The sequence below is a fragment of the Bufo gargarizans genome, chromosome 5, assembly GCF_014858855.1.
Source record: "Bufo gargarizans isolate SCDJY-AF-19 chromosome 5, ASM1485885v1, whole genome shotgun sequence".
Classification (NCBI taxonomy): Eukaryota; Metazoa; Chordata; class Amphibia; order Anura; family Bufonidae; genus Bufo; species Bufo gargarizans.
The window spans coordinates 410,757,451-410,780,673 of record NC_058084.1 but is presented as its reverse complement, the minus strand read 5'-3'; the positions used below and the strand labels follow the sequence as shown (position 1 = coordinate 410,780,673).

General features: G+C 46.8%; 1 protein-coding gene across 2 annotated transcripts in view; it reads right to left on the bottom strand.

Annotated features, from left to right (window-relative positions):
- The window catches only part of DPP6 (dipeptidyl peptidase like 6), a 1,705,234-nt gene that overhangs the window by 18,915 nt on the left and 1,663,096 nt on the right, over positions 1-23,223 (bottom strand). For both annotated transcript variants that reach the window (XM_044293859.1, XM_044293858.1), the window contains exon 21: positions 14,733-14,787. In XM_044293859.1, the coding sequence (XP_044149794.1) occupies positions 14,733-14,787 (55 nt within the window). The remainder of the gene's footprint in view (positions 1-14,732; positions 14,788-23,223) is intronic.

Here is a 23,223-nt window from a genome sequence, read left to right as displayed (position 1 = left end):
CTTTGTAGCGTGGATCCAGCAGGGTGGCAACCCAGTAGTCCGCACAGGTTAAAATGTGGGCAACTCTGCTGTCGTTGCGCAGGCACTGCAGCATGTAGTCGCTCATGTGTGCCAGGCTGCCCAGGGATAAGGACAAGCTGTCCTCTGTGGGAGGCGTATCGTCATCGTCCTGCCTTTCCCCCCAGCCACGCACCAGTGATGGACCCGAGCTGCGTTGGGTGCCACCCCGCTGTGACCATGCTTCATCCTCATCCTCCTCCACCTCCTCCTCATCCTCGTCCTCCTCGTCCTCCAGTAGTGGGCCCTGGCTGGCCACATTTGTACCTGGCCTCTGCTGTTGCCAAAAACCTCCCTCTGAGTCACTTCGAAGAGACTGGCCTGAAAGTGCTAAAAATGACCCCTCTTCCTCCTCCTCCTCCTCCTCCTCCTGGGCCACCTCCTCTTCCATCATCGCCCTAAGTGTTTTCTCAAGGAGACATAGAAGTGGTATTGTAACGCTGATAACGGTGTCATCGCCACTGGCCATGTTGGTGGAGTACTCGAAACAGCGCAACAGGGCACACAGGTCTCGCATGGAGGCCCAGTCATTGGTGGTGAAGTGGTGCTGTTCTGTAGTGCGACTGACCCGTGCGTGCTGCAGCTGAAACTCCACTATGGCCTGCTGCTGCTCGCACAGTCTGTCCAGCATGTGCAAGGTGGAGTTCCACCTGGTGGGCACGTCGCATATGAGGCGGTGAGCGGGAAGGCCGAAGTTACGCTGTAGCGCAGACAGGCGAGCAGCAGCAGGATGTGAACGCCGGAAGCGCGAACAGACGGCCCGCACTTTATGCAGCAGCTCTGACATGTCGGGGTAGTTGTGAATGAACTTCTGCACCACCAAATTCAGCACATGCGCCAAGCAAGGGATGTGCGTCAAATTGGCTAGTCCCAGAGCTGCAACGAGATTTCGCCCATTATCACACACCACCAGGCCGGGCTTGAGGCTCACCGGCAGCAACCACTCGTCGGTCTGTTGTTCTATACCCCGCCACAACTCCTGTGCGGTGTGGGGCCTGTCCCCCAAACATATGAGTTTCAGAATGGCCTGCTGACGTTTACCCCGGGCTGTGCTGAAGTTGGTGGTGAAGGTGTGTGGCTGACTGGATGAGCAGGTGGAAGAAGAGGAGGAGGAAGCCGAGAAGGAGGAGGTGGCAACAGGAGGCAAAGAATGTTGCCCTGCGATCCTTGGCGGCGGAAGGACGTGCGCCAAACAGCTCTCCGCCTGGGGCCCAGCTGCCACTACATTTACCCAGTGTGCAGTTAGGGAGATATAGCGTCCCTGGCCGTGCTTACTGGTCCACGTATCTGTGGTTAGGTGGACCTTGCTACAGATGGCGTTGCGCAGTGCACACTTGATTTTATCGGATACTTGGTTGTGCAGGGAAGGCACGGCTCTCTTGGAGAAGTAGTGCCGGCTGGGAACAACATACTGTGGGACAGCAAGCGACATGAGCTGTTTGAAGCTGTCTGTGTCCACCAGCCTAAATGACAGCATTTCATAGGCCAGTAGTTTAGAAATGCTGGCATTCAGGGCCAGGGATCGAGGGTGGCTAGGTGGGAATTTACGCTTTCTATCAAATGTTTGTGAGATGGAGAGCTGAACGCTGGCGTGTGACATGGTTGAGACGCTTGGTGACGGAGGTGGTGGTGGTGGTGTTGGTGGTACATCCCCTGTTTGCTGGGCGGCAGGTGCCAACGTTCCTCCAGAGGCGGAGGAAGAGGCCGAGGCGGCAGCAGCAGAATAGGCCGAGGCGGCAGCAGCAGAAGAGGTAGCAGGGGGAGCCTGAGTGACTTCCTTGGTTTTAAGGTGTTTACTCCACTGCAGTTCATGCTTTGCATGCAGGTGCCTGGTCATGCAGGTTGTGCTCAGGTTCAGAACGTTAATGCCTCGCTTCAGGCTCTGATGGCACAGCGTGCAAACCACTCGGGTCTTGTCGTCAGCACATTGTTTGAAGAAGTGCCATGCCAGGGAACTCCTTGAAGCTGCCTTTGGGGTGCTCGGTCCCAGATGGCGGCGGTCAGTAGCAGGCGGAGTCTCTTGGCGGCGGGTGTTCTGCTTTTGCCCACTGCTCCCTCTTTTGCTACGCTGTTGGCTCGGTCTCACCACTGCCTCTTCCTCCGAACTGTGAAAGTCAGTGGCACGACCTTCATTCCATGTGGGGTCTAGGACCTCATCGTCCCCTGCATCGTCTTCCACCCAGTCTTGATCCCTGACCTCCTGTTCAGTCTGCACACTGCAGAAAGACGCAGCAGTTGGCACCTGTGTTTCGTCATCATCAGAGACATGCTGAGGTGGTATTCCCATGTCCTCATCATCAGGAAACATAAGTGGTTGTGCGTCAGTGCATTCTATGTCTTTCACCGCTGGGGAAGGGCTAGGTGGATGCCCTTGGGAAACCCTGCCAGCGGAGTCTTCAAACAGCATAAGAGACTGCTGCATAACTTGAGGCTGAGACAGTTTCCCTGGTATGCATGGGGGTGATGTGACAGACTGATGGGGTTGGTTTTCAGGCGCCATCTGTGCGCTTTCTGCAGAAGACTGGGTGGGAGATAATGTGAACGTGCTGGATCCACTGTCGGCCACCCAATTGACTAATGCCTGTACCTGCTCAGGCCTTACCATCCTTAGAACGGCATTGGGCCCCACCATATATCGCTGTAAATTCTGGCGGCTACTGGGACCTGAGGTAGTTGGTACACTAGGACGTGTGGATGTGGCAGAACGGCCACGTCCTCTCCCAGCACCAGAGGGTCCACTAACACCACCACGACCATGTCCACGTCCGCGTCCCTTACTAGATGTTTTTCTCATTGTTATGGTTCACCACAACAACAAATATATTATTTGGCCCAATGTATTGTATTCAAATTCAGCGGGATATAAATTTGAGGCCTAGTATTTAGGCGCTGGGTGACCGGTATGGATTTAGTGACAGAATTAGACTTGGAAATGCACAGAAGCGTGTGTGTGTGAAGTTATTCTGAATGACCCAATGTGCACCTTGAATATTATATACCCTTTTAGGGATAGATTTCAAATAGCTCTGATATAGCAGAAACCACTAAATTATGAAATTGCTAAATTGGGAATTGTACTTCAACCCAGAACAAAAAATGTGCTTTGACGGACACTAAATATCTTGCCCAGCAACAACAGTACAGCGGTGGGTAACGAGAGATTTAGAGGGAATTAAATTTGAGGCCTAGTATTAGGCGCTGGGTCACCGGTATGGATTTAGTGACAGAATTAGACTTGGAAATGCACAGAAGCGTGTGTGTGAAGTTATTCTGAATGACCCAATGTGCACCTTCAATATTATATACCCTTTTTGGGATAGATTTCAAATAGCTCTGATATAGCAGGAACCACTAAATTATGAAATTGCTAAATTGGGAATTGTACTTCAACCCAGAACAAAAAATGTGCTTTGACGGGCACTAAATAACTTTCCCAGCTACAACAGGACAACGGTAACGAGAGATTTAGAGGGATTTAAATTTGAGGCCTAGTATTTAGGCGCTGGGTGACAGGTATGGGTTTAGTGACAGAATTAGACTTGGAAATACACAGTAGCGGGTGTGTGTGAAGTTATTCTGAATGACCCTATGTGCACCTTCAATATTATATACCCTTTTAGGGATAGATTTCAAATAGCTCTGATATAGCAGGAAACCACTAAATTATGAAATTGCTAAATTGGGAATTGTACTTCAACCCAGAACAAAAAATGTGCTTTGACGGGCACTAAATAACTTTCCCAGCTACAACAGGACACCGGTAACGAGAGATTTAGAGGGATTTAAATTTGAGGCCTAGTATTTAGGCGCTGGGTGACAGGTATGGGTTTAGTGACAGAATTAGACTTGGAAATACACAGTAGCGGGTGTGTGTGAAGTTATTCTGAATGACCCTATGTGCACCTTCAATATTATATACCCTTTTAGGGATAGATTTCAAATAGCTCTGATATAGCAGAAACCACTAAATTATGAAATTGCTAAATTGGGAATTGTACTTCAACCCAGAACAAAAAATGTGCTTTGACGGGACACTAAATATCTTGCCCAGCACAACAGTACAACGGGGTAACGAGAGATTTAGAGGGATTAAATTTGAGGCCTAGTATTTAGGCGCTGGGTCACCGGTATGGATTTAGTGACAGAATTAGACTTGGAAATACACAGTAGCGGGTGTGTGTGAAGTTATTCTGAATGACCCTATGTGCACCTTCAATATTATATACCCTTTTTGGGATAGATTTCAAATAGCTCTGATATAGCAGAAACCACTAAATTATGAAATTGCTAAATTGGGAATTGTACTTCAACCCAGAACAAAAAATGTGCTTTGACGGACACTAAATATCTTGCCCAGCAACAACAGTACAGCGGTGGGTAACGAGAGATTTAGAGGGAATTAAATTTGAGGCCTAGTATTTAGGCGCTGGGTCACCGGTATGGATTTAGTGACAGAATTAGACTTGGAAATACACAGTAGCGGGTGTGTGTGAAGTTACTCTGAATGACCCTATGTGCACCTTCAATATTATATACCCTTTTTGGGATAGATTTCAAAGAGCTCTGATATAGCAGGAACCACTAAATTATGAAATTGCTAAATTGGGAATTGTATTTCAACCCAGAACAAGAAATGTGCTTGAACGGACACTAAATAACTCGCCCAGCTACAGCACTAGGGACAGATTTAGCTGGATATAAATTTGAGGCCTAGTATTTAGGCGCTGGGTGACAGGTATGGGTTTAGTGACAGAATTAGACTTGGAAATACACAGTAGCGGGTGTGTGTGAAGTTATTCTGAATGACCCTATGTGCACCTTCAATATTATATACCCTTTTAGGGATAGATTTCAAATAGCTCTGATATAGCAGAAACCACTAAATTATGAAATTGCTAAATTGGGAATTGTACTTCAACCCAGAACAAAAAATGTGCTTTGACGGACACTAAATATCTTGCCCAGCAACAACAGTACAGCGGTGGGTAACGAGAGATTTAGAGGGAATTAAATTTGAGGCCTAGTATTTAGGCGCTGGGTCACCGGTATGGATTTAGTGACAGAATTAGACTTGGAAATACACAGTAGCGGGTGTGTGTGAAGTTATTCTGAATGACCCTATGTGCACCTTCAATATTATATACCCTTTTTGGGATAGATTTCAAATAGCTCTGATATAGCAGGAACCACTAAATTATGAAATTGCTAAATTGGGAATTGTACTTCAACCCAGAACAAAAAATGTGCTTTGACGGGCACTAAATAACTTTCCCAGCTACAACAGGACAACGGTAACGAGAGATTTAGAGGGATTTAAATTTGAGGCCTAGTATTTAGGCGCTGGGTGACAGGTATGGGTTTAGTGACAGAATTAGACTTGGAAATACACAGTAGCGGGTGTGTGTGAAGTTATTCTGAATGACCCTATGTGCACCTTCAATATTATATACCCTTTTTGGGATAGATTTCAAATAGCTCTGATATAGCAGAAACCACTAAATTATGAAATTGCTAAATTGGGAATTGTACTTCAACCCAGAACAAAAAATGTGCTTTGACGGACACTAAATATCTTGCCCAGCAACAACAGTACAGCGGTGGGTAACGAGAGATTTAGAGGGAATTAAATTTGAGGCCTAGTATTTAGGCGCTGGGTCACCGGTATGGATTTAGTGACAGAATTAGACTTGGAAATACACAGTAGCGGGTGTGTGTGAAGTTACTCTGAATGACCCTATGTGCACCTTCAATATTATATACCCTTTTTGGGATAGATTTCAAAGAGCTCTGATATAGCAGGAACCACTAAATTATGAAATTGCTAAATTGGGAATTGTATTTCAACCCAGAACAAGAAATGTGCTTGAACGGACACTAAATAACTCGCCCAGCTACAGCACTAGGGACAGATTTAGCTGGATATAAATTTGAGGCCTAGTATTTAGGCGCTGGGTGACAGGTATGGGTTTAGTGACAGAATTAGACTTGGAAATACACAGTAGCGGGTGTGTGTGAAGTTATTCTGAATGACCCTATGTGCACCTTCAATATTATATACCCTTTTAGGGATAGATTTCAAATAGCTCTGATATAGCAGAAACCACTAAATTATGAAATTGCTAAATTGGGAATTGTACTTCAACCCAGAACAAAAAATGTGCTTTGACGGACACTAAATATCTTGCCCAGCAACAACAGTACAGCGGTGGGTAACGAGAGATTTAGAGGGAATTAAATTTGAGGCCTAGTATTTAGGCGCTGGGTCACCGGTATGGATTTAGTGACAGAATTAGACTTGGAAATACACAGTAGCGGGTGTGTGTGAAGTTATTCTGAATGACCCTATGTGCACCTTCAATATTATATACCCTTTTTGGGATAGATTTCAAATAGCTCTGATATAGCAGGAACCACTAAATTATGAAATTGCTAAATTGGGAATTGTACTTCAACCCAGAACAAAAAATGTGCTTTGACGGGCACTAAATAACTTTCCCAGCTACAACAGGACAACGGTAACGAGAGATTTAGAGGGATTTAAATTTGAGGCCTAGTATTTAGGCGCTGGGTGACAGGTATGGGTTTAGTGACAGAATTAGACTTGGAAATACACAGTAGCGGGTGTGTGTGAAGTTATTCTGAATGACCCTATGTGCACCTTCAATATTATATACCCTTTTTGGGATAGATTTCAAATAGCTCTGATATAGCAGAAACCACTAAATTATGAAATTGCTAAATTGGGAATTGTACTTCAACCCAGAACAAAAAATGTGCTTTGACGGACACTAAATATCTTGCCCAGCAACAACAGTACAGCGGTGGGTAACGAGAGATTTAGAGGGAATTAAATTTGAGGCCTAGTATTTAGGCGCTGGGTCACCGGTATGGATTTAGTGACAGAATTAGACTTGGAAATACACAGTAGCGGGTGTGTGTGAAGTTACTCTGAATGACCCTATGTGCACCTTCAATATTATATACCCTTTTTGGGATAGATTTCAAAGAGCTCTGATATAGCAGGAACCACTAAATTATGAAATTGCTAAATTGGGAATTGTATTTCAACCCAGAACAAGAAATGTGCTTGAACGGACACTAAATAACTCGCCCAGCTACAGCACTAGGGACAGATTTAGCTGGATATAAATTTGAGGCCTAGTATTTAGGCGCTGGGTGACCGGTATGGATTTAGTGACAGAATTAGACTGGGATATGGCCAAAAAATGAACAGACTATTGCTGGTTAAATGCACTTGGTGTGACAGCTTCACCCTGATGTAGGCTTTAGCCAAAAAACAACCACACCATTGAGGGTTAAATGCACTTGGTGACAGGCGCAGCTTGCCCCTGATTTTGTATATGGCCAAAAAATGAACAGACTATTGCTGGTTAAATGCACTTGGTGTGACAGCTTCACCCTGATGTAGGCTTTAGCCAAAAAACAACCACACCATTGAGGGTTAAATGCACTTGGTGACAGGCGCAGCTTGCCCCTGATTTTGTATATGGCCAAAAAATGAACAGACTATTGCTGGTTAAATGCACTTGGTGTGACAGCTTCACCCTGATGTAGGCTTTAGCCAAAAAACAACCACACCATTGAGGGTTAAATGCACTTGGTGACAGGCGCAGCTTGCCCCTGATTTTGTATATGGCCAAAAAATGAACAGACTATTGCTGGTTAAATGCACTTGGTGTCACAGCTTCACCCTGATGTAGGCTTTAGCCAAAAAACAACCACACCATTGAGGGTTAAATGCACTTGGTCGCAGCTTGTGCTGGCGCACCACAAGACACAAAATGGCCGCCGATCACCCCAGAAAAATGAGACTGACAAACGGTCTGTGCAGCCTAAAAACAGTGAGCAATTGAGGATCAGCAGCTCAATGATCCACAGCTGCAGATCGATCAGTTAATCAAGTCCTTTGGAGGAGTTAATCTGCCTAATCTCGCCCTACTGTCGCAGCCGCAACCTCTCCCTACGCTAATCAGAGCAGAGTGACGGGCGGCGCTATGTGACTCCAGCTTAAATAGAGGCTGGGTCACATGGTGCTCTGGCCAATCACAGCCATGCCAATAGTAGGCATGGCTGTGATGGCCTCTTGGGGCAAGTAGTATGACGCTTGTTGATTGGCTGCTTTGCAGCCTTTCAAAAAGCGCCAAGAAAGCGTCACAAAAGCGCGAAGAAAGCGACGAACACCGAACCCGAACCCGGACTTTTACGAAAATGTCCGGGTTCGGGTCCGTGTCACGGACACCCCAAAATTCGGTACGAACCCGAACTATACAGTTCGGGTTCGCTCATCCCTAGTAGTCACCTGAAATGGTCTTCCAACAGTCTTGAAGGAGTTCCCAGAGATGCTTAGCACTTGTTGGCCCTTTTGCCTTCACTCTGCGGTCCAGCTCACCCCAAACCATCTCAATTGGGTTCAGGTCCGGTGACTGGAGGCCAGGTAATCTGGCACAGCACCCCATCACTCTCCTTCATGGTCAAATAGCCCTTACACAGCCTGGAGGTGTATTTGGGGTCATTGTCCTGTTGAAAAATAAATGATGGTCCAACTAAACGCAAACCGGATGGAATAGCATGCCGCTGCAGGATGCTGTGGTAGCCATGCTGGTTCAGTATGCCTTCAATTTTGAATAAATCCCAGTGTCACCAGCAAAGCACCCCCACACCATCACACCTCCTCATCCATGCTTCACGGTGGGAACTAGGTATGTAGAGTCCATCCATTCACCTTTTCTGCGTCGCACAAAGACACGGTGGTTGGAACCAAAGATCTCAAATTTGGACTCATCAGACCAAAGCACAGATTTCCACTAGTTTAATGTCCATTACTTGTGTTCTTTAGCCCAAACAAGTCTCTTCTGCTTGTTGCCTGTCCTTAGCAGTGGTTTCCTAGCAGATATTCTACCATAAAGGCCTGATTCACACAGTCTCCTCTTAACAGTTGTTCTAGAGATGTGTCTGCTGCTAGAACTCTGTGTGGCATTGACCTGGTCTCTAATCCGAGCTGCTGTTAACCTGCGATTTCTGAGGCTGGTGACTCGAATGAACTTATCCTCCGCAGCAGAGGTGACTCTTGGTCTTCCTTTCCTCGGGCAGTCCGCATGTGAGCCAGTTTCTTTGTAGCGCTTGATGGTTTTTGTGACTGCACTTGGGGACACTTTCAAAGTTTTCCCTATTTTCCGGACTGACTGACCTTCATTTCTTAAAGTAATGACGGCCACTCGTTTTTCTTTACTTAGCTGCTTTTTTCTTGCTATAATACAAATTCTAACAGTCTATTCAGTAGGACTATCAGCTGTGTATCCACCTGACTTCTCCACAAGGTAACTGATGGTCCCAACCCCATTTATAAGGCAAGAAATCCCACTTATTAAACCTGACAGGGCACACCTGTGAAGTGAAAACCATTTCAAGTAACTACCTCTTGAAGCTCATCAAGAGAATGCCAAGAGTGTGCAAAGCAGTAATCAAAGCAAAAGGTGGCTACTTTGAAGAACCTAGAATATTACATATTTTCAGTTGTTTCACACTGTTTTTTGTTATGTATATAATTCCACATGTGTTAATTCATAGTTTTGATGCCTTCAGTGTGAATCTACAATTTTCATAGTCATGAAAATAAAGAAAACTCTTTGAATGAGAAGGTGTGTCCAAACTTTTGGTCTGTACTGTAGTTGGACACCTGTCAGTCTAGGCGTTCCCTGAGGCAGGATACGGAGGGCAGCTCTCGATGGGTTGGCTGCAAGAATGATCTCATATCTGAAGTGAAAAACACATCTTTTGCAGGTGTGGTAGGATTGGTACCCGTATCTGTTTCGCTGTGGGTGGAAATTTCTCTGTCAGTGCCCGCAACAGCAGAATGCAGCATCTCTCGCAGCAAGGCCTGGAAATGCTTAATTCTGACAGCCCTCTGTAATGCTGGTAACATGTCTGCCATTTTGTGTTTTTACCAGGGGTCTAAGTACGTTGCCACCCAGTACAGGTCCTTGACCTGTAGGCAAATTTATATTGGGGTCCGTCTTCAAACACTGGAGCCCTTGGTCTCCTCCCCCCAGCCACGGACAACACCAGGGATCCCCGAAAAGCCTGCTCTTTTTGCTCCTCTTCCTCCTCCTCCCCCCAGCAACCATCCTCCTCTTCAGACTCCTGCTGACTTGTCTCAGGTGGAGTAGCCCCCCCTGGGAATTCATTCAGCATTGCGACATCCTCATCTTCCAGCTCCTGCTCCTCGACAGCTTGATCAATGACACAACGCAATGCATGCTCCAGAAAGAAGGCATAAAGTACGATGTCACTGATGGTGCCCTGGCTGCGACTGACCAGTTTAGTGATCTCATCAAATGGCCGCAGAAGTCTGCATGCATCGTGCATGAGCAGCCACTGGCGTGGTGAAAAGAAACCAAGCTCCCCAGAACCTGTCCTGCCGCAAAGTTAATACAGGTAGTCATTAACAGCACGTTGCTTCTAGAGCAGCCTATCAAGCATATACAAGGTGGAGTTCCAGCGTGTCAGTCTCTTACAAATCAGACATCTGACATGCAGGTGTTGTCGCCAATGAACGTCAGCAAGGCGAGCCATGGCCATGTAAGATCTTCTAAAATGGCCAGAGATTTTCCTGGCCTGCCACAAGACGTCATGGACCCTGTGTATTTGGCAACAAATCACTGCACAACTAAGTTCAGGATGTGTGCCATGCACATACCGTGCATAGCACACATCCTGAACTTAGTTGTGCAGTGATTTTTTGCCAAATACACAGGGTGTTTCCGCGCACTCAGCAGATTGGCACCGTTGTCGCACACCACTTGACCAACTGTCAAATTGAGCAGGGTTAGCCACTGATCGGCCTGTGACTGCAGAGCTGAAAGCAGTGCAGGACCGGTGTGGCTCTTGGCTTCCAAGCACAACAGCCGCAGCACAGCATGGCAACGTCTCACCTGGCACGTCGAATAGGTTCTGGGGAGCTTGGGGGGTGCAGCAGAAGAGGCGGTAGCAATGGAAAAGGAGGAGGGAGTCAGCCGAGGAGGAGTCAGAGGATGGAATAGGAAGAGGAGAAGAAGAGGCAGGCCTGCATGCAATCCGTGGCGGTAACACCAAATCCACACAGGTGCCATGGATTACATGCTTGACGAGGTTCACCCAGTGGGCAGTAAAAGTTATGCACCTTCCCTTCTTGTGTTTGCTAGACCATGTGTCTGTGGTCAGATGTATATTGTCACAGACACTGTGTGCCAGAGATATATTCAATTGCCCTTCTGGGAGAAATATTTCCTTCCAGGGACCTTCCATTGCAGTGTGCCAATGGCCACAAATTTTCTAAAGGCCTCCGAGTCCACCAGTTTATATGGCAGTAGTTGGCGGGCTAACAGTTCCGACAAGCCAGAGGACAAAGGGGTGGAGCGCCGGGAGGTGAGTGTTGGTCTTACCGCAACTTATGCTTTGACAGCACAGGCTGCAGATGGCAACACTAGTGTCAGCAGCTGACATGTTAAAAAAAAGCCCACACTGCGGAGCCATGTGCCGGTGTCCTGGGAGCGCCAGAAGTGACCGTGCATGGTGGATGGCTCTCTCCAGATACATTTGCAGTCTGCTTTTTGCCTGCTGTGCCCTGCGAGCTCTGCCTGCTTCTCCTCCCTCTTTGCTGCTCCGTCTCTCCCTCTGAACTCCCCTCCTCTTCCTCTCTTGTGGGCACCCACGTGACGTCCATCGACACGTCATTATCATCACCTTCACCACCGCTGACATTTGAGATCTCAGAGTAGGCAGCAACAGCGGGGACCTCCCTCCTTGGGCTGATCTGGGTACTGTCATCAGACCGCTGGGTGGCAGCCGTTGCTACCTCCTCTTCCTCATCCGATGTCAAGAATGGCTGTGCATCGGTAAGGTCTGGGAATGGATGGGAAAATTATTCCTCTGACTCGAGTGGAGGGACTATGGTGGTGGTCAGGGTGATGTCTAAGGGGGTGTGCACAGCAGAGAGTGAGGATGGTGCAGATACAGAGGATGATTAGGGTGCACAAGTGGAAGGCTGAGTGAGCCACTCAACCAACTCTGGTGAGTCCTTTGATGTAATCGCATGCACCATCTCCAACTTCCCACTTAGGCACATGCATGGTGCACCTTCCCGACCCCTACCACCCCTGCGGAAAAGCCTGCCTCTTCCTCTGCCTGTAATTTTTAAAATGACCCTGTGCCAAGTCCCTAGAAAAGAGCAGTATTTGTGGAAGCAGGTATATCGCAGGCCTCAATCAGTATTTGGTGGAAGCTGGTATATCGCACCCCTCAATCAGTATTTTGTGGAAGCAGGTATATAGAACCCCTTAATCATTATTTTGTAGAAGCAGGTATATCGCACTCCTCAATCAGTATTTTGTGGAAACAGGTATATAGAACACCTGAATCAATATTTAGTGGAAGCAGGCATATCACACCCTTAAATCGGCATTTTGTGGAAGCAGGTATATCAAACCCCTGAATCAATATTTTGTGGAAGCAGGTATATTGCACCCCGCAATCAGTATTTTTTGGAAACAGGTATATAGAACACCTGAATCAATATTTGGTGGAAGCAGGTATATCGCACCCCTCAATCAGTATTTTGTGGAAGCAGGTATTTTGCACCCCTCTATCAATATTTGGTGGAAGCAGGTATATCGCACCCATCAATCAGTATTTTGTGGAAGCTGATGTATCGCAGGCCTCAATAAATATTTGGTGGAAGCAGGTATATCGCACCCCTTAATCAGTATTTTGTGGAAACAGGTATATAGAACTCCTGAATAAATATTTGGTGGAAGCAGGTATATTGCACCCCTCAATCAGTATTTTGTGGAAGCAGGTATTTCAAACCCCTAATTCAGTATTTTGTGGATGCAGTTATATTGCACCCCTCAATCAGTTTTTTGGGGGGAACAGGTATATCACACCCGTTGCAAATAGTTCCAATAACGCTTGTCCCTCTATATACCTGCGGTATCGCAGCAGAACCACACATAACTGCTGCACAATACAAATGCACTATAATATACTTTCCATGTTAGAAAGTATATGATTGGTATATCACACCCCTCAATAAAAAAAAATATTGGTATATAACACCAGTTGCAATTAGTTATTCCAATAGCGTTTGTCCCTTTATATATCTGCGGTATCGCAGCACAACTGTTGCACAATACAAATGCACTATAATATACTTTCTATGTTAGAAAGTATATTATAAGTATATCACACCCCTCAGTATATCACACCTATCGATAGCACACCTATACCAGTCCTTAAAATGACTTTTGTGGCCCTATTAGATAGCATTTGGTGTCCCTTACAGCCTGTCCCTGCTCCACAAAGCAACCTCTCCCTACACTGGCAAAACACAGAATGTAAAATGGCTGCCAGATCGGGTTCTGTGATAGGGTGGGGGCGTGTCCATGTACTGAAATGTCTCAATTGGCTTTCCTGTCCCACCTGATGGATGGGGTCATGGGTCAAAGTTCTGCGCAATGCAAAAGAATAAAGCGCATGCGAACATTGCCATATGTTCACAAGTTCGGCGAATCATGAACGAGCAAAGTTCGCTGCGAAACGACCTCCGGGCGAACAGCAAAGCGATCTCTAGATAACACAGGGTCCACCATTCACACTAGGTAACATTACAGTTTATCTACTCCCTCCTGACTTCTGCAAGAGTCACAGAGCATGCCTAAAAAAAAATCTGTACTAGAAATCAACAAGGTCTGCTCCAGTCTATTGTGTCTATGGCCCATTTCGCAGCTATCAAAGAAAGTCCTTGATGTATTTTACACCTAGTGGCTGCTGTATGGTAAATATATATTTTCATGCCCACTATTTAAATGAATGTCCATCCATGAAATGCAGGGATTCATGATGCCCCTATGCTGTAATAGATTATATGGACATGGGGTGTCATGATAGGACAGCCCCTATAAATGGACATTGCGGAGATACACTGGTACTGCCAATTCATTGTCTACAAAGTAACGGTAGAAAATCTTCTTTCCTGGAAAGGTTATGTTCAAATACAGGCAAAGGGTACAAGAACATACTAATGGTCATTCAGAGGCCAATGAGGAGAGATGACCCCATAACAAACTAATTCTTCCAACTTATCTGGCATACACAATATGATACCTGCAATATCCTCCTCCATCCCAGGTTGGTATCCCTGAGATGGGTATATATTCTCTAATACAGACGAAGAAAGGCCCAAAGAAAGGCAAAGTTGGAACCAGTCGCCCATCACATTACCTGAGCTAACCACTGTGGTAGACAACTCCAGCCTAGATTTAATATCTGACTTTTTGAAGCCCAAAATAATCAAGCAAATATTTGTGTCTGCCCATATGATAGAGTGAATTATCTCCTTCAAATGAATAGCGTTCCTCCTATTCTTAGGACCAACAAAATTCTTTGGCCAACAAATTCACTTTTCCTCTCACTTCTCCCTAATCTCAAAAATTTGCTATTGACTTATTGGCTGCCTATGACCCATTGACTACAGTACGTTTCGTAAAAAACTTTAAAAAACAACCTGTTGGTTGAGCAATATCACTTCTCATTGATCTCACAAACTTGTTAAGTGCTGTTATAAATTATGAACCTTTAAAAAAACTAAATATAATTATAATGTAATAATGAAATCTTACCTTTCCAAAAACACCGACTCTCGTCTTATCAATGTACTGTTCTTTTAATATGGATCTGAAATAAAGATAATGATAATAATAATTGCCTGGAATCCAACCGTATGCACACATCATTTAAAGGGTAACTGTCATGTTTTAATAAAAATAAATAAATTTCAGCATATGTTACTGCTTCATTAAGCAATCTTTAGTTTCTTCACATACCACTGTTTTCCTTCAGTTTTTCCCTTAGTTACGGCTTTTAAAACATTTACAATATGAGGACCTTCTCAAGATGGCGCCTCTGTTTTCCCTCACTTCCCATACACACTTGCTGCAGCCAGCAGCTCCATGCCAGTCAATTAGATTGGATTACTGAGAGACACGCCTTCTCACTCTGAAGCCTAATGCAGGCATGCAGTGTGAAGGACCGCCCCTCCGTCTTCCTAGCCGGAGACAGATGAGCCATTGCAACTGTCTTGTAAGGGAGCAGTGGAAAGGAACAGAGGACATTAATGAAAGCTGTTATTATAAGGTAATTACAGATCTTTTAGCAATCATTGACAGACTAACTCAGGTATACATGCCTAGCTCTAATAAACTAGCAAATAAAAAAAAAAATTACAGTAACACTTTAATGGGGGAACTGCATAATTATCAACTGTGTGTTCATACATGGCTATAATCCGCATTCTTGTATAAATGTAAATGCTACTGAAAAATGTTGCTTGATACTAGTGATGAGCGGCAGGGGTCATATTCGAATTTGTGATATTTTGTGAATATTCGTCATATATTCGCGAATTCGTATATTCTACATTCTTTTTTTTCTCATGAAAATTGGCGAGGTAATGATCGCATAATATGCGAATATTACATGATCCTCACAGGTGTGGGTCAAAAAGAAATATATAGCACTATAGAATATAGTGCTATATATTCGTTTTTAGAATATTCGTCATTAATAGAGTTGAGCGAACACCTGGATGTTCGGGTTCGAGAAGTTCGGCCGAACTTCCCGGAAATTTTCGGGTTCGGGATCCGAACCCGACCCGAACTTCGTCCCGAACCCGAACCCCATTGAAGTCAATGGGGACCCGAACTTTTCGGCACTAAAAAGGCTGTAAAACAGCCCAGGAAAGAGCTAGAGGGCTGCAAAAGGCAGCAACATGTAGGTAAATCCCCTGCAAACAAATGTGGATAGGGAAATGAATAAAAATAAAAATAAAATAAATAAAAATTAACCAATATCAATTGGAGAGAGCTCCCATAGGAGAGAATCTGGCTTCACGTCACCCACCACTGTAACAGTCCATTGTCATATATTTAGGCCCAGGCACCCAGGCAGAGGAGAGAGGTCCCGTAACAGAGAATCTGGCTTCATGTCAGCAGAGAATCAGTCTGCATGTCATAGCAGAGAATCAGGCTTCACGTCAGCCACCACTGTAACAGTCCATTGTCATATATTTAGGCCCAGCACCCAGGCAGAGGAGAGAGGTCCCGTAACAGAGAATCTGGCTTCATGTCAGCAGAGAATCAGTCTGCATGTCATAGCAGAGAATCAGGCTTCACGTCACCCAACATTGGAACAGTCCATTGGCATATATTTAGGCCCAGGCACCCAGGCAGAGGAGAGAGGTCCCGTAACAGAGAATCTGGCTTCATGTCAGCAGAGAATCAGTCTGCATGTCATAGCAGAGAATCAGGCTTCACGTCAGCCACCACTGTAACAGTCCATTGTCATATATTTAGGCCCAGGCACCCAGGCAGAGGAGAGAGGTCCCGTAACAGAGAATCTGGCTTCATGTCAGCAGAGAATCAGTCTGCATGTCATAGCAGAGAATCAGGCTTCACGTCAGCCACCACTGTAACAGTCCATTGTCATATATTTAGGCCCAGGCACCCAGGCAGAGGAGAGAGGTCCCGTAACAGAGAATCTGGCTTCATGTCAGCAGAGAATCAGTCTGCATGTCATAGCAGAGAATCAGGCTTCACGTCAGCCACCACTGTAACAGTCCATTGTCATATATTTAGGCCCAGGCACCCAGGCAGAGGAGAGAGGTCCCGTAACAGAGAATCTGGCTTCATGTCAGCAGAGAATCAGTTTGCATGTCATAGCAGAGAATCAGGTTTCACGTCAGCCACCACTGTAACAGTCCATTGTCATATATTTAGGCCCAGGCACCCAGGCAGAGGAGAGAGGTCCCGTAACAGAGAATCTGGCTTCATGTCAGCAGAGAATCAGTCTGCATGTCATAGCAGAGAATCAGGCTTCACGTCAGCCACCACTGTAACAGTCCATTGTCATATATTTAGGCCCAGGCACCCAGGCAGAGGAGAGAGGTCCCGTAACAGAGAATCTGGCTTCATGTCAGCAGAGAATCAGTCTGCATGTCATAGCAGAGAATCAGGCTTCACGTCACCCACCACTGTAACAGTCCATTGTCATATATTTAGGCCCAGGCACCCAGGCAGAGGAGAGAGGTCCCGTAACAGAGAATCTGGCTTCATGTCAGCAGAGAATCAGTCTGCATGTCATAGCAGAGAATCAGGCTTCACGTCAGCCACCACTGTAACAGTCCATTGTCATATATTTAGGCCCAGCACCCAGGCAGAGGAGAGAGGTCCCGTAACAGAGAATCTGGCTTCATGTCAGCAGAGAATCAGTCTGCATGTCATAGCAGAGAATCAGGCTTCACGTCACCCAACATTGGAACAGTCCATTGGCATATATTTAGGCCCAGGCACCCAGGCAGAGGAGAGAGGTCCCGTAACAGAGAATCTGGCTTCATGTCAGCAGAGAATCAGTCTGCATGTCATAGCAAGAATCAGGCTTCACGTCAGCCACCACTGTAACAGTCCATTGTCATATATTTAGGCCCAGGCACCCAGGCAGAGGAGAGAGGTCCCGTAACAGAGAATCTGGCTTCATGTCAGCAGAGAATCAGTTTGCATGTCATAGCAGAGAATCAGGTTTCACGTCAGCCACCACTGTAACAGTCCATTGTCATATATTTAGGCCCAGGCACCCAGGCAGAGGAGAGAGGTCCCGTAACAGAGAATCTGGCTTCATGTCAGCAGAGAATCAGTTTGCATGTCATAGCAGAGAATCAGGTTTCACGTCAGCCACCACTGTAACAGTCCATTGTCATATATTTAGGCCCAGGCACCCAGGCAGAGGAGAGAGGTCCCGTAACAGAGAATCTGGCTTCATGTCAGCAGAGAATCAGTCTGCATGTCATAGCAGAGAATCAGGCTTCACGTCAGCCACCACTGTAACAGTCCATTGTCATATATTTAGGCCCAGGCACCCAGGCAGAGGAGAGAGGTCCCGTAACAGAGAATCTGGCTTCATGTCAGCAGAGAATCAGTCTGCATGTCATAGCAGAGAATCAGGCTTCACGTCACCCACCACTGTAACAGTCCATTGTCATATATTTAGGCCCAGGCACCCAGGCAGAGGAGAGAGGTCCCGTAACAGAGAATCTGGCTTCATGTCAGCAGAGAATCAGTCTGCATGTCATAGCAGAGAATCAGGCTTCACGTCAGCCACCACTGTAACAGTCCATTGTCATATATTTAGGCCCAGCACCCAGGCAGAGGAGAGAGGTCCCGTAACAGAGAATCTGGCTTCATGTCAGCAGAGAATCAGTCTGCATGTCATAGCAGAGAATCAGGCTTCACGTCACCCAACATTGGAACAGTCCATTGGCATATATTTAGGCCCAGGCACCCAGGCAGAGGAGAGAGGTCCCGTAACAGAGAATCTGGCTTCATGTCAGCAGAGAATCAGTCTGCATGTCATAGTAGAGAATCAGGCTTCACGTCAGCCACCACTGTAACAGTCCATTGTCATATATTTAGGCCCAGGCACCCAGGCAGAGGAGAGAGGTCCCGTAACAGAGAATCTGGCTTCATGTCAGCAGAGAATCAGTCTGCATGTCATAGCAGAGAATCAGGCTTCACGTCAGCCACCACTGTAACAGTCCATTGTCATATATTTAGGCCCAGGCACCCAGGCAGAGGAGAGAGGTCCCGTAACAGAGAATCTGGCTTCATGTCAGCAGAGAATCAGTCTGCATGTCATAGCAGAGAATCAGGCTTCACGTCAGCCACCACTGTAACAGTCCATTGTCATATATTTAGGCCCAGGCACCCAGGCAGAGGAGAGAGGTCCCGTAACAGAGAATCTGGCTTCATGTCAGCAGAGAATCAGTTTGCATGTCATAGCAGAGAATCAGGTTTCACGTCAGCCACCACTGTAACAGTCCATTGTCATATATTTAGGCCCAGGCACCCAGGCAGAGGAGAGAGGTCCCGTAACAGAGAATCTGGCTTCATGTCAGCAGAGAATCAGTCTGCATGTCATAGCAGAGAATCAGGCTTCACGTCAGCCACCACTGTAACAGTCCATTGTCATATATTTAGGCCCAGGCACCCAGGCAGAGGAGAGAGGTCCCGTAACAGAGAATCTGGCTTCATGTCAGCAGAGAATCAGTCTGCATGTCATAGCAGAGAATCAGGCTTCACGTCAGCCACCACTGTAACAGTCCATTGTCATATATTTAGGCCCAGGCACCCAGGCAGAGGAGAGAGGTCCCGTAACAGAGAATCTGGCTTCATGTCAGCAGAGAATCAGTTTGCGTGTCATAGCAGAGAATCAGGCTTCACGTCAGCCACCACTGTAACAGTCCATTGTCATATATTTAGGCCCAGGCACCCAGGCAGAGGAGAGAGGTCCCGTAACAGAGAATCTGGCTTCATGTCAGCAGAGAATCAGTTTGCATGTCATAGCAGAAAATCAGGCTTCACGTCAGCCACCACTGTAACAGTCCATTGTCATATATTTAGGCCCAGGCACCCAGGCAGAGGAGAGAGGTCCCGTAACAGAGAATCTGGCTTCATGTCAGCAGAGAATCAGTTTGCATGTCATAGCAGAAAATCAGGCTTCACGTCAGCCACCACTGTAAGAGTCCATTGTCATATATTTAGGCCCAGGCACCCAGGCAGAGGAGAGAGGTCCCGTAACAGAGAATCTGGCTTCATGTCAGCAGAGAATCAGTTTGCATGTCATAGCAAGAATCAGGCTTCACGTCAGCCACCACTGTAAGAGTCCATTGTCATATATTTAGGCCCAGGCACCCAGGCAGAGGAGAGAGGTCCCGTAACAGAGAATCTGGCTTCATGTCAGCAGAGAATCAGTTTGCATGTCATAGCAGAGAATCAGGCTTCACGTCAGCCACCACTGTAACAGTCCATTGTCATATATTTAGGCCCAGGCACCCAGGCAGAGGAGAGAGGTCCCGTAACAGAGAATCTGGCTTCATGTCAGCAGAGAATCAGTTTGCATGTCATAGCAGAGAATCAGGTTTCACGTCAGCCACCACTGTAACAGTCCATTGTCATATATTTAGGCCCAGGCACCCAGGCAGAGGAGAGAGGTCCCGTAACAGAGAATCTGGCTTCATGTCAGCAGAGAATCAGTTTGCATGTCATAGCAGAGAATCAGGTTCACGTCAGCCACCACTGTAACAGTCCATTGTCATATATTTAGGCCCAGGCACCCAGGCAGAGGAGAGAGGATCCCGTAACAGAGAATCTGGCTTCATGTCAGCAGAGAATCAGTCTGCATGTCATAGCAGAGAATCAGGCTTCACGTCAGCCACCACTGTAACAGTCCATTGTCATATATTTAGGCCCAGGCACCCAGGCAGAGGAGAGAGGTCCCGTAACAGAGAATCTGGCTTCATGTCAGCAGAGAATCAGTCTGCATGTCATAGCAGAGAATCAGGCTTCACGTCAGCCACCACTGTAACAGTCCATTGTCATATATTTAGGCCCAGGCACCCAGGCAGAGGAGAGAGGTCCCGTAACAGAGAATCTGGCTTCATGTCAGCAGAGAATCAGTCTGCATGTCATAGCAGAGAATCAGGCTTCACGTCAGCCACCACTGTAACAGTCCATTGTCATATATTTAGGCCCAGCACCCAGGCAGAGGAGAGAGGTCCCGTAACAGAGAATCTGGCTTCATGTCAGCAGAGAATCAGTCTGCATGTCATAGCAGAGAATCAGGCTTCACGTCAGCCCACCACTGGAACAGTCCATTGTCATATATTTAGGCCCAGGCACCCAGGCAGAGGAGAGAGGTCCCGTAACAGAGAATCTGGCTTCATGTCAGCAGAGAATCAGTCTGCATGTCATAGTAGAGAATCAGGCTTCACGTCAGCCACCACTGTAACAGTCCATTGTCATATATTTAGGCCCAGGCACCCAGGCAGAGGAGAGAGGTCCCGTAACAGAGAATCTGGCTTCATGTCAGCAGAGAATCAGTCTGCATGTCATAGCAGAGAATCAGGCTTCACGTCAGCCACCACTGTAACAGTCCATTGTCATATATTTAGGCCCAGGCACCCAGGCAGAGGAGAGAGGTCCCGTAACAGAGAATCTGGCTTCATGTCAGCAGAGAATCAGTCTGCATGTCATAGCAGAGAATCAGGCTTCACGTCAGCCACCACTGTAACAGTCCATTGTCATATATTTAGGCCCAGGCACCCAGGCAGAGGAGAGAGGTCCCGTAACAGAGAATCTGGCTTCATGTCAGCAGAGAATCAGTCTGCATGTCATAGCAGAGAATCAGGCTTCACGTCAGCCACCACTGTAACAGTCCATTGTCATATATTTAGGCCCAGGCACCCAGGCAGAGGAGAGAGGTCCCGTAACAGAGAATCTGGCTTCATGTCAGCAGAGAATCAGTCTGCATGTCATAGCAGAGAATCAGGCTTCACGTCAGCCACCACTGTAACAGTCCATTGTCATATATTTAGGCCCAGGCACCCAGGCAGAGGAGAGAGGTCCCGTAACAGAGAATCTGGCTTCATGTCAGCAGAGAATCAGTCTGCATGTCATAGCAGAGAATCAGGCTTCACGTCAGCCACCACTGTAACAGTCCATTGTCATATATTTAGGCCCAGGCACCCAGGCAGAGGAGAGAGGTCCCGTAACAGAGAATCTGGCTTCATGTCAGCAGAGAATCAGTCTGCATGTCATAGCAGAGAATCAGGCTTCACGTCAGCCACCACTGTAACAGTCCATTGTCATATATTTAGGCCCAGGCACCCAGGCAGAGGAGAGAGGTCCCGTAACAGAGAATCTGGCTTCATGTCAGCAGAGAATCAGTTTGCATGTCATAGCAGAGAATCAGGCTTCACGTCAGCCACCACTGTAACAGTCCATTGTCATATATTTAGGCCCAGGCACCCAGGCAGAGGAGAGAGGTCCCGTAACAGAGAATCTGGCTTCATGTCAGCAGAGAATCAGTTTGCATGTCATAGCAGAGAAACAGGCTTCACGTCAGCCACCACTGTAACAGTCCATTGTCATATATTTAGGCCCAGGCACCCAGGCAGAGGAGAGAGGTCCCGTAACAGAGAATCTGGCTTCATGTCAGCAGAGAATCAGTCTGCATGTCATAGCAAAGAATCAGGCTTCACGTCAGCCACCACTGTAACAGTCCATTGTCATATATTTAGGCCCAGGCACCCAGGCAGAGGAGAGAGGTCCCGTAACAGAGAATCTGGCTTCATGTCAGCAGAGAATCAGTTTGCATGTCATAGCAGAGAATCAGGCTTCACGTCAGCCACCACTGTAACAGTCCATTGTCATATATTTAGGCCCAGGCACCCAGGCAGAGGAGAGAGGTCCCGTAACAGAGAATCTGGCTTCATGTCAGCAGAGAATCAGTTTGCATGTCATAGCAGAGAATCAGGCTTCACGTCAGCCACCACTGTAACAGTCCATTGTCATATATTTAGGCCCAGGCACCCAGGCAGAGGAGAGAGGTCCCGTAACAGAGAATCTGGCTTCATGTCAGCAGAGAATCAGTTTGCATGTCATAGCAGAGAATCAGGCTTCACGTCAGCCACCACTGTAACAGTCCATTGTCATATATTTAGGCCCAGGCACCCAGGCAGAGGAGAGAGGTCCCGTAACAGAGAATCTGGCTTCATGTCAGCAGAGAATCAGTCTGCATGTCATAGCAGAGAATCAGGCTTCACGTCACCCACCACTGTAACAGTCCATTGTCATATATTTAGGCCCAGGCACCCAGGCAGAGGAGAGAGGTCCCGTAACAGAGAATCTGGCTTCATGTCAGCAGAGAATCAGTCTGCATGTCATAGCAGAGAATCAGGTTTCACGTCAGCCACCACTGTAACAGTCCATTGTCATATATTTAGGCCCAGCACCCAGGCAGAGGAGAGAGGTCCCGTAACAGAGAATCTGGCTTCATGTCAGCAGAGAATCAGTCTGCATGTCATAGCAGAGAATCAGGCTTCACGTCAGCCAACATTGGAACAGTCCATTGTCATATATTTAGGCCCAGGCACCCAGGCAGAGGAGAGAGGTCCCGTAACAGAGAATCTGGCTTCATGTCAGCAGAGAATCAGTCTGCATGTCATAGTAGAGAATCAGGCTTCACGTCAGCCACCACTGTAACAGTCCATTGTCATATATT